General features: G+C 41.2%; 1 protein-coding gene across 6 annotated transcripts in view; it reads left to right on the top strand.

Annotated features, from left to right (window-relative positions):
- The window catches only part of PKHD1 (PKHD1 ciliary IPT domain containing fibrocystin/polyductin), a 279,614-nt gene extending 267,596 nt beyond the window's left edge, over positions 1–12,018 (top strand). For 3 of the 6 annotated variants that reach the window (XM_063330663.1, XM_063330660.1, XM_063330662.1), the window contains 4 exons: positions 906–1,013; positions 5,217–5,372; positions 6,536–6,664; positions 11,040–12,018. In XM_063330663.1, the coding sequence (XP_063186733.1) occupies positions 906–1,013; positions 5,217–5,372; positions 6,536–6,664; positions 11,040–11,392 (746 nt within the window). In that variant the 3' untranslated portion in view covers positions 11,393–12,018. Of the gene's footprint in view, positions 1–905; positions 1,014–5,216; positions 5,373–6,535; positions 6,665–11,039 lie in introns of those variants that run through there. The other 3 variants (XR_010070475.1, XR_010070473.1, XM_063330661.1) reach the window with 3 other exon arrangements.
- Positions 12,019–12,225: the final 207 nt, after the last annotated feature.

Here is a 12,225-nt window from a genome sequence, read left to right as displayed (position 1 = left end):
CTGTAGGATTTTACCCCTCTCTCTCCAAGAGCCTGAATGAAGCCCAGAGCGGGTCAGCATTGTTCAAAGGCCAGGACTTGGCTGGTGCTCAAAGATACACACAATAAAATGGAGATCCAGTTGCAAAGTAAATTATAACTTTTAACAAGAGCCTACAAAACTAACAACCATGGCAGGTGTAAATCTTTGGTCAGAATGCATTCCCCAATAGCTTAGAACAAGAGGTAAAGTGATGGAGAAACAAGCGCTCCCAGGTTCATTTTAATGCTGCCCATAAAGCTTTCCCCTGCCAGGCTTCTAGCTGAAAGTGTCTCCTATATGATGACAGGGTAGTCACCACAGATTTTTTTTGTGGCCAAATTTATTTCAAAGCATCTGATAACATTGAAGGAAAGTTCAAAATGATTTAACAGTAGGACAGGAGGTAGTAGAATCATATACTATGTATATGTTGTGGATGCCCCATCTCTGGAAGCATTCAAGACCAAGCTGGATGGGGCTTTGAGCAACCTGGTCTAGTGGAAGATGTTCCTGCCCATGGCAGAGGGGTTGGAACTAGATGATCTTTAAGGTCTCTTTGAACTCCAACTATTCTATGATTCTATGAATATACCCACATGATGACGTGAAACGCCTACAAATCAGAAAAGTGTCAAAACAGCCCTCTTTTTTCCCTTAGCTGCAGTAGTTTGCTCTTTGAGATCATCCCTTTAGGACAGAAAATACTCAGTCTCTCACTAATACTCTCCTACATTTGTGGGGTTAGACAAAATGTTTACTATTAGGAAGGACACTGAATGTAGGCTTTCTGAAGTCCCCTTAAAGTCACAAGGACTTTCTGAGAGGCTTAAGTAGTACTTATCTGGAAGCTGTTAATTGCAAAGCAATTTTTTATTACTTTGCAGGGCTTACCCAAGTGCAGGTCATAGGCGGATGTGCAAGCTTTTCCAGTCTGTCTGTTTCCAGCTCAGGTACAAACTGGAAACTTGTGTTCACTGTCACATCACCTCCAGGTAAGCTCCATTTTTTGCTTTTTTTTTTTTTTTGTTTTGTTTTGGTAACTGAATTCAAAACTCTACAGGTGGTCTGGATTAATAAAAAGGGAGTTAAGCTTTGTTTGAATGAGTGAAGCAATGCCAAACCTCTAAATAATCTGACTTCTGTTACACCTCCAAGTTGGCATTACCCAGGCAGCAAGAAGGCTGAGTGATTCCTGTACTATTCATGCAAGATCCCCAAAATCAAGATGAGTTAGTACAGAGAAATATTGCCAGAGAAAGGTGTCTCTTTCTCCCTGGACTGCCTAGCTATGTATCCCATGTGGGAATCAGGTACTTCGGGTCAGCTAAGCTGTCAGAGCAAACTTTTTCCTATAAATTGAGTTCTCTCGTTCACTCTTTTTTTTCCTGTTTGTATTCAGAAATTTCCCATCTGTGCTCCCAGTTATTTTCATAGTGCTTTTTACTGACCATTTATCTGCAGCTGGCCGTCTTTATGGGCACGACAGGTTATGAACACTCAGAGCATACCTCCAGGACTGGGCTCTACTAAGGGTATCTCTGAGCAACCCAGTGATGGTGAAGTGGAAGGTGTGCTTACGCCTCTTTAGAAATACCAGCTGAAGGGGATGCCAGAACCTCAGGGATAAGGCGCCACATGAACCCTGGCTTGTAAAAGTCTCAGGACATCTGTGCTATAGAAGCACCAACTGTCTGGGGGCTTGATTTTACCTATAAATCTGATTCTGAAGGTATATAGGTGTCAAAGTGATGGTTTCTTGTCTCAGAATGACTGCTGAGGCACGTCAATGGAGAAGATCTCTGGCATGTAGCCCAAAGACATATCAAGATATTGATGTTGTAAGACCATGTCTAGTGTGGACCGCTCAACATAGGAAAGACAAGGACGTGTTGGAGCAAGTCCAGAGGAGGGACACAAAGATGATCAGGCAGCTGGAGCACTTGTGCTATGAGGCTAGGCTGAGAGAGTTGGGGTTGTTCAGCCTGAAGAAGAAAATGCTCTGGGGAGATCTTATAGCAGTCTTCTAGTACCTGAAGGGGCTACAGGAAAGCTGGGGAGGGACTCTTTATCAGGGAATGGAGTGACAGGACAAGGGGTAACAGTTTTAAACTGAAATAGGCTAGATTTAGATTCGATATTAGGAAGAAATGCTTTACTGTGAGGGTGGTGAGCCCCTGGCTCAGGTTGCCCAGGGAAGCTGTGGATGCCCCATCCCTGGAGATGTTCAAGGCAAGGTTGGACGGGGCTTTGAGCAACCTGGTCTAGTGGTAGGTGTCCCTGCCCAGGGCAGGGGGTTGGAACTAGATGGTCTCTAATACCCTTTCTAACCCAAACCATTCTATGATTCTATGTGTAAAGTCTCTATGCTGGTATTATACATATACATACATATGTATATTGATATATATCTATATAGATATAGATGATACCCATCAGGTGGATAGAAGCCTAGGAAGGTCAGATAGATAGAAATATTTCCAGGAGAGATAAGGCGGTGAGTGTGCCCCTGCATAAAGCCCTGTTGAGTACTTCTTTGAAGTGCTGAACATAATTTCACTTATGCATGTTCAGAGATTGTCTCAAAATGGAGTAGGTACAGTGAGGAAGGGCTGAGCATTTTGTTAATGAGAACACTCCAAGACAGTGTGGCTTGTTTCAGCTAGAAAATGCAGAGAAGGGAAACACATCAGACAGGTGAAGTGGTGAAGTGGAAGTAGCTAAGGAAAAAATCTGAAATAAAAAATTAGAAAAAGGTTATTAACATTTAGACTGCATTTTTTCTGAACATTCTATCTTGATGGATAGGAATAGTGAGAGCAGGAGATCAAACTGCTTTTGGATGGAGGTCAACACATTTATGGATGATATTGTATAACATGGTACACACGATAGCATGAAATAAGACTTATAACCCAAGAAATGTCTTCCTATTCTGTGATTAAATGAAGGTCTAGAATTATTTTATTTTTTTTTTAATGAGAAGACTTTGCTTCTCCTAGTCACAAGTGGCTAATCAACATCTAGTGTTGCCCATGGCTTTGCAAAGGGAGAATTCTGGTGCTACAAGTACCTGGAGGTGGCCTTTAAAGGGGGGACATGTCTATTTTGAGGGCGTATGCTGCTGAACACTCGCAGCTCCCATTGCCTTCCCTTCAGTGAGAGCAGATGGAGACTCAGCACCTCACAGGATCCAACTCTTTAGTGGGAAGTACAGTTTAATGAAATATATTTTGAAAGCTACTTCAAGGGAGTCACAAAATCCTCTTTCTTATGAACAGAAGACAAATGCAGATCCCTTTTATGAAATATTTAGCCAGTCAGGGTGTTGCAAAGAGATGTTTACAGCTAGCAATGCGGATGACTAATGCATCTGTGTAGGTATCACCTGTGTAAATCAGAGTATTGTACACCTTTAATATGCGTTGCAAAAATACACACCAAAGAAGCAATCCCCTTTGCTTGTTTGTAATTGGGAAGCATGCTGGAGACAGAATAAAGGCTTTTGTACTGACAGAATCTTACTGAAGGTATTCGTTTATTGGTTGAGATAAGCAAATGAAAATTTATCAATCAAATTTCAAAATCAATCAATTTTCAAATGCAAAACCAGGTTTCTGTCTGTACCCTGCCATATTTTGTGATTTGGAGAAGGCTCAGAAGATGCAGCTGATGTTGAATGCAATAATCCCAAGTGCTTTAGTGGTAGTTCCTGGGGAGAGCATACTATTCATAGCACTGCTGCATAGTCTTGCCCCTTGTTTTACAGTAATATTCACTTAACTGATATGGATCCCAATGGGCTTGATCCATCCACCTTCCATTTAAACCAATCACAGTCTACTCAAACTATTAGAGTAGTGCAAAGAACCTTTAAGCACCTGTCTGTGTAGAGTCCTTCATATCTGTGAGATTACTTCTCTCCTTTCAACCTGCAGGCAAATTTTTCCCAATTGGAACATGCTTCCCACATTGTTCTGATGAAGCTCTGCATTGTTCAAGTGGACAATATTGACACAGATAAAAGTACTCACAGCTACTTACCCTAGTCTCCAAGCCTCCATCTGACAGTGTTTCTGATTTTTTTTTAATGAATTGACGAAAAAAAAAGCTTTTAGATTTTTATTAAAGGTAGAACTCAAACAAGTAAAAGAAATATCCATCTGTCAAATTGATTAGAATTGTGGGGTTAGGACTGATAATGAGGCAGGTAGTAAGACAGGTAATGAGTTGATGTGCTAATCCACATCCTTCGGATTGGTCTACAGAGAGTGCCAGGGTCAGTTTTCTTATACTTTTGTCCTTCCCAGGCATGTCTCCATTCAAAATGCATTTTGGAAGTGATTCAGGGAACAAAAACCTCTCTGTATTTCTGATTTTTAAAAGGGTGGTATTAGGCATCTTCCAGTCCTTGAAGCTCAGATGCTGAGACTTAATGAATGCTTTACCATAGAAACTATGAGTAGCAGCTGGCTTGATTCTGACTTCATCTGCAGAAAACTTTAGTATCTCTGATTGAAGAGCATTACTCAAAGCTTGTGTGTGTCAAGAGGGTAAATATTTATCATGCTAACAGCAAGGACACTGATTTTTTTTTATTTATTTATAATGGTCATTATTGACGTGGTGGAAAATATTAACAAGTTCACTGGGAGTTTTCTGCATCACAGACTTAAGCTTAACACTACTGAGTGTTTCTAGGTTCCCCATAACTTACATTGATATAAATCTGGTATAGACTGTAAAAATTGTGTGTGATTTAGCACCTTCCTTGTCACAACCAGTTTCTCTGTCTTGCTTGGCAGAATATGCATATTTTCTGTCTGGGCTTTATCTGTTTGGCCTCAGAAATAGAAAGTTTCTGAATGTATTTTCTGGGTTTGGTAGTCAACTGGATAAATTCATGGAAGAAACACTAGGGATTGTTGCATACAAAGAAGCTGCCTCTCCTTCAGGAAGCACTGAAAGCTTGAAACTTACATTGGAGAAATTTTGTTACATATTTGGTTTGTCCTGGTACTCACTCCTAAATAAATATTGTTGCCTAATGTTGGATCTGGAAATTGATGAACTTAGCTGTTGTTCCTGCATGCGTTCTTAACAGCAGCATCACTGTTGAAAGGCTATAACCTGGTGTTCTAGCTGTGAAACCAGTGTTCTTACTTCTGTAATAAACTCTGACTGCTTTAAATTCTCAGGAGCTAAGTTTACTGTGCTGTCTCAGCCATTTACCATCTTCCCTGACCCCACGGGAGTGAAGGCCAGCATGATCCTTGTTGTCATACTGAGTTCAGCAGCATCTGCGTTCATCCTCACTCTTGCTTTCTGCTGGTTCAAGAAGAGCAAAAGCAACAGTAAGTTGGAAATGCCCACTAAAATTTATACTTACAGACTCCCTATTTTATTTAACAACTCTTCAGTGTGCCTACAAAAGGATTCAGACAGTGTCTCTTAGAGAAAGCTCTGAGAAGTTCAGCGATTAGCAGTATAATTTGTAGTTCAGGGTTATGCAGATTTTGCCTGTAACGTATGCCTGAGTCCTGGCTGGAAAAAGTTTAACTGTATGATGAAAATCAGATTTCTGTAGCGCAGAGAAGGAATTGCGAAAAGAAGGAAATATTTGCTATGATTTCAGTGATCCGTTCCGCCACTGCATTTCCCTGATAAAGGATGACATAGCAAAATATTGCTGTGGTGAGGTTGTGCAAAGCCTTGACTGAGGACCAGACACAGCCACAGTGTGAATGCCACTGAGACAGCAGAACAGCCACACTCACATCTCATGTCACACTGTCAGCATCATTCCAGTCAAAGTGGTCACAGGAGGGTTACAGCTTCTCTGGAGCTCTCCCCCAAGCAAATCCACACCTCTACTCATTTACCTTAAGGTTGCTTTCTTTTTAGCATCAACCTTAAAACAAATATAGTACATCAAAGAGGCTTTTCCACTGAAGAAGGCATAGTCATTTGTGTAAGAGAAGAATCGAAGGTAAAAGGAGGTGACTGTAACTGTTGGTGGCTTGAATGACAAACAACCACCTTAAACTTCTGGATATGTTGAAAGTTACCAATAGATTGGCCTTTCAGATGTGCTAACTGAAGTTGGGACCTAGCCAAATGTACTGTAGTGGAGGAGCAAATGCTCATCCCAGACATCTCCCATTAATTTCAAGACCTTCTCACTAGTTTCTCCAAACTTTTGCTTTCAAGTAACTTTGCAAATCCAGGCCAAAGGGTCTTTCTCCTAAACTGCACCACGACCACTAACTGCAATCAGGTCTGAATTACTAGTCTTACTGAACATAGTGACAACATAAGAAAGATTTTACTGAAGAGAATGGGTAGGATCCCTAATGGCAAAACACAGGATGAACATAAAAGAACTCCCTCTGCCTTTGGGCAGAAAGAACATTTCTAGATTATCTGTTAATTCACCCTAAATACATTGTTGCTTGAATTGATAATTGCTGCTGAACTGAGGATGGATTGAGTGATGTGACTGTATGTTTCATTACAGAAACGAGGAATGAACGAGCTGATGTACCAAAGGCCAAAGCACCCCATAAACAAGCACAGGCTTATGCAGCTCACATTCAGCCTTGCCACAATCAAGGAGAAAATAAAAGTGGTGTGACTGTAGCAGGAGGTGAGACTGCAGTTTGACAATAATTCAAATTTATAAACAGATGGACGTCAAAAGTCGGTTTAGGTTTCTTAACAAACTGCAGGTTTGTATAAGATCAATGGCACAGTTCTTCTCAGAAGGTTTATCACTTTATTACCTCCTCCTTCTCCTCCCTGATGTCTTTTTATTGTCATTTTCATAGAATCATAGAATGGTTTGGATTGGAAGGCACCTTAAAGTTCATCTAGTTCCAACCCCCCTGCCATGGGCACTTTCCACTAAATCAGGTTGCTCAAAGCCCCGTCCAACCTGGCCTTGAACACCTCCAGGGATGGGGCTTCCACAAATCCTTGTCTCCGTTTTATCTCCTTTTATCTCCTTTTTATCTCCTGTTATAAATATTGTGCGAAATCCTGGCTTCACTGAAGGCAGCAGCATAATCCCCCTTGCACTCAATGAGTCCAGGATTTCACCTGCTGTGTTTGGAGTAGGGCTGCGACCAACATTCCCACAATGTCCCCAGCATGCCTGGAGCAACTGTGTTTCTCCCTGCCCATTTCTCCAAGTGCTGTGGCAATAACTGCACAATGTTCAAAAAGCTCTGGACAGGTTTGCAGGAGTGGAGGACACTTGCTGTGGCGGACAGCGAGGTACACTGGAGGTGGGACTCATTTGCATGGTCTCTATTGCCTCCACCACTCACTGGACCTTCCTTCTGTGCTTTCTGAACAGTGAGTCCAAGACAGCACCCCAAAGCGGCTCCATTCCCACCCACCCCCTCCATGTGTCCCCCAGGGTCCCTGCCATAAACAACCTTCTTCCGCACACCTCCTCGAGACTTGTCTTTTCATCATCTGCTGATCAAACACGACTTCTTCTGAGGTCACAGAAAAGCAGACAGCCTCAGGGCCATGTGGCTGGCAGCACAAAGCTTTGGCTTCCCTCGCTGCAAGTGTGAAATGTTCTCATTGTAGTTGGGTTGTTTTTTTTTGTCTCACCTGCCAACAGCGCAGATCTAAGGGCATTCGGATAACCCTGCTGAAACACCCATTTACTCTGTTTTGGGAATTTCTTTTTCCTCCTCCTTCCTGAAGTCTGTGGATTACGTAAGAGGCAGGGAGAGGTGAGCTGGAGTTTTATCTCCTTTTAATTAACATCTATCACAAAAGCAGAGGGAGAGAGAGAAGGAGAGAGGAAATTCTGCAGCTTATGTGTTTTGATATTTGCTGTACTCCTCCAAAACACAACGTTCAGCTGTGTGCCTTAGGATACATAGCTGCTATAAATTCATTTTTTATCTAATTTGTCTGAGATCTAAGCTTCCTGTGGAGGTCTGAGATCAAAGGATCTGATTCTGTCTGATGTCGGCTCTGACACATAATGCGTGCTGACTTAGTTCTGTCTATAAACTCGCAGTGGGAGGCTGCCATTCTCCCTTGGCACCTTTACATAGTGAACTTTCATTTTGGCTGGGGAGGCTGACAGGTATAGAGTTGATTGGAGCCGTCGTGTAAATAATTCATGGAAAGATTTTTTTGCCAGAAAAAGGCAATCCAGCCACTTAAAGTCTTTTAGGAATAGTTGCAAGACAAAAAGATTCCCCGATATGTTCAAATCTAAACAAGGATAACAATATCTTAAGTGAATTTAATACATATGACTTGGAAATGTCTAATGTTTGATTTCCCCTTATTTAAAGTGCTGTTGGTTTTGGAGAGAGAGAGAGAGAGAGAGAGAGAGAGGAAATCAAAGCTGCAGTCTTTTTGTTTAGTTTCTGCTTTATAGTTGTTCCCCCCATAAGAAATCCCACCTTCCTAATACGTCTAAGTGTTCAGAGCCTTTATTATTAATCACCACAGAAAGTCTTGCAAGGCAGAGTTTCTCTCTGTGGGTGCTTATACATGCAAAGTCCAGTGGAGGTAGGGGCCCTGGTTGTTGTCCCAGAATGAGTAGCTGAGGATGGCGATGAGGAAGAAAGCTTTATGCATAGATATACGGTACTGCAGGGGAGAAGGGATTAAGATATTACCTTGCCTGACCTTAGCATAACAAAAAATCTCCTCAGCTTCACGTAATTGTCTCTCTCTTGAATTAAACAACTTTTGATTGAGTGATGCACGGTCAACAGAACAGCACAGTGGAGGAAGGTATTGGTTCTTTTTGCAGTTTATTCCAGTGGTTCATCACCTTCACCATTGAAAAGTTATATCCTATAACAGCTTACATTTCCTAGCTTCAATTTCCAGTCCTTTCCAGTATTATACCTTACTGATCTTTATCCTGGACTGCTTGGCCACCATTGCCCAGAAGTCACTGTTGTATTCATGAAGAGGTTCTCCCACTCCCCAGGTATGGTCTGCATCCCTTGGTCCTAGGTTGCTCGGATCAACTTCTCCTTCTTCTTTTCTACCAGTTTGCCGTTCTTCCAAGCACTTACAAAAGTTCATCAGAGTCAATTTTAGTTTTAATTCCAAACCATTGGTGGAAACACTGGCTATCATCCATTCGGTGGTAGTGTCTGGTACTGCCACACATCCCCATCTCTGAGAATTATTTCCCATATATAATTGCTGCCTCAGCTCTATCTGCCAGCTGGTACCTAATCCAGTTAATCGTATGCTTCATTGATATTGAATAGTTTGTATTTAATTTTAAAAAATCAGGATGTTTTAGATTACTGTGTCATATAAATCTCAAGACAGTATTTCATCCTTGAAACTGCTCATATCCAGAAAACTTTTAGCCTCCTACATTAATTCAAACTCACTTGAAAAAAACCATTTTCACAGTTGAAAATGGCACCTTTGAAGATGAAGAGGGCGTCAATATATGTGAAGAAAGAACATGAAGCTTTACTATAATGGATGACCATGACATGGTTATCTTGTTTATAGAATCATAGAATTGTTTAGGTTGGAAAAGACCTTTAAGATCATCAAGTTCAACTGTTAACCTAGCACTGCCAAGTCCACCACTAAACCATGTCGCTCAGCACCACATCTACATGTCTTTTAAATACCTCCAGGGATCGTGGCTCAACTACTACCCTGAGCAGCCTGTTCCAATGCTTGATAATGCTTGAAGAAATTTTTCCTAGTAACTAATTTAAACCTCCCCTGGTGTAATTTAAGGCCGTTTCCTCTAGCCCTGTTGCTTGTTACTTGGGAGAAGAGACCGACGCCCACCTCACTACACTCTCCTCTCAGGTAGTTGTAGAGACCGAGAAGGTCTCCCTTCAGCGTCCTTTTCCGCAGGCTGAACAACCCCAGGTCCCTCAGCCGCTCCTTCTAAGTTGGAATTGAAAGCTATGCATGTACAAGTTGAAAAAAAGCCACACTTCTTAACAGGAAAAACGAGTATCAGCATAAAGAAATAGGAAAATTGTAGAAAATAAATGAAGATAGGGGAAAATTATGTCAGCAAACAGAATTCCAATTAATGAATTATAGAAAGGGAGAAGAGAATGAATCTGAGCAAAAGGTCTGAGAAACCATGGGAATGAATGTTGCAGGCTGTTAAGTGTTAAAATTCAAAGACAAACCTGAAAAGTAAGAAATGGTAACAATACATTTTCTGGGGTCATTTGTGATAAAGACCTGTAATATACACTGAGGAATGGACTACAAAAGCTGATGTTGTCCACTAACACATGACATGTGGGACTAGGACTAGTTCTGGAGTTGGAACAAGTAAAAAAGCAGTTTAAATGAAGCAGACTGCCAATCTTGCACTGAAGTGATAGCACACCCTGCCAACTCAGAAGCCATCTGCTGTAACACTACAAGTGATTCTGCCTCTGTGGTTGATAACCGTTTGGTGTATTAAGATGTAAACATTTTTAGTTTCCACGTGAAAAATGTATGGTATATATTTATATTTTCCTGCATCTTTCAACATCATTTTTTAAACAGCATTGCAGGTCACAGACTCTGCCTTGAGTAGGATTCAAATGTTGGAAATGAAAAGTTCTGCCTTATGTTACAGCCTGATTCATAGAAGGTTGATGTATTTTATAGGTGTGTAGTATTACATTTGTTATCAGTCCTAGCAATACAGAGCTAATTAAACAGCTCTATTCTATATACTGTATTATTAAGCATTTATTGAAATATTTGTTAACCATTGGAAGATGCTCTTGGAGCTGTTAGTGTGTTACTAAGAACAAACCAGCTGGTTTGGTTGCTTTTTATTTATTTGGGGAAAGAACTTATGGTGGTTTGGTTTTAACAACTTATTCCTGTCACACTAAAGTTTGTGGAGAGCTACGATTATTTCTCCAACAGCAACTACTTTTTCATTAATGTCTTTAACACACAGTAAAGGCACAGAAGGGTAAGGAACATGAAGGTAAGGTCTTACATTCATTTTAAAGCACAAACAAGTCTTGCTTTCACAGGTATGGAAGGAACTGGAGCAAAGGGACGTGCCACAGGACAACTGGAGGAGCTGAACTTGCAGCCCTGTGAAGCCAAGCCAGTATGCAAGATGAGCACTGCCCAGCATAAGACAGGTGGCAGAGACACCTTTTCTTCACCTAGGAAAAGTGACAGTCACCAACAGCTACGTAGAGTAACATCTCCTGGTGACTCTCTGGAACTTCAGCAGCCAACTGTCCCAGGGCACTCCAGCCACAAGGATGGCCCCCAGCCTTCAACTGGTTACAAGAAGGAAGGAGAGAAGTCTGAACAGATGCCCAAACTTCAGAATGATGTTGGAGAACATGTTGCCATGGTAGCAGCAGAGGTGTAAGAGAAGTGATGTGAGGTGGTGGCCCACTGATAAAGCAAGCTTTGCCTGGTTTGCAGTCTATGTGAAGCTGAGTCTTTGACTCTGTGGTCAGAGAAAAACACACTCTCATTAGCATGGGGAACCAGGCTGCCATGCTGCTTATGTACAAATGAACCTGTTGCTTGGATCTGCAGCCAACTGGGAGGCTCTGTCTGTGTCTATGTTGTTGACCATTCTTAGCTTCGAAAACAGGGTGAGTTCATCCAAACTGCCTGTTGTGAATAGTCCTTCTGACACCTCTAAAACTCTCTCCAAGAGTTGTTTGGGGAACTGCTAGTTGGCTCGCTAGGACAGCTTGGAGATTATCTTCAAAAGCCTAAAAAGTCAATAGTGCAGATGATTGGATTTCTGACACTTTAATGTACTAGCACTGATGTAGTCTTAGCGTCTAGAGCAATGCCGATTGGTATGTATGTATATAAATAAATATATATGAATTTTCCCATTTCTTCCAATCATGCCTCTAGTTTCATTCACAGAACATCAGTATGTGCATAAATCTTTTCCTTTTTCTGAGGAAATCCACACACATATTCAACTTTCATTTCATTGTCACTTGAGTAAGTGCTTCCATTCCTCCCTTTAAAAATCTGTGTTGTTATTTTTGTTTTAATTAAAGTATTTTACTGAGTTAAATCTTCACCATGGCATCATTTCCTAACACTCTTAAATCACTGGCTTGTTATGAACTACTCTTTATGAATGATAATAATACTGTTGATGTTCTTCGATTGCTCAGAGAATTCCTCTGTGCTTTGCTTTACTGAGCTGGAAGATTAGGTGCTTTATTATGC

The sequence above is a fragment of the Chroicocephalus ridibundus genome, chromosome 3 (assembly GCF_963924245.1).
Source record: "Chroicocephalus ridibundus chromosome 3, bChrRid1.1, whole genome shotgun sequence".
Classification (NCBI taxonomy): domain Eukaryota; kingdom Metazoa; phylum Chordata; class Aves; order Charadriiformes; family Laridae; genus Chroicocephalus; species Chroicocephalus ridibundus.
Note: the sequence above shows the minus strand (reverse complement) of the source record. Positions and strands in the feature narration are given on the sequence as shown.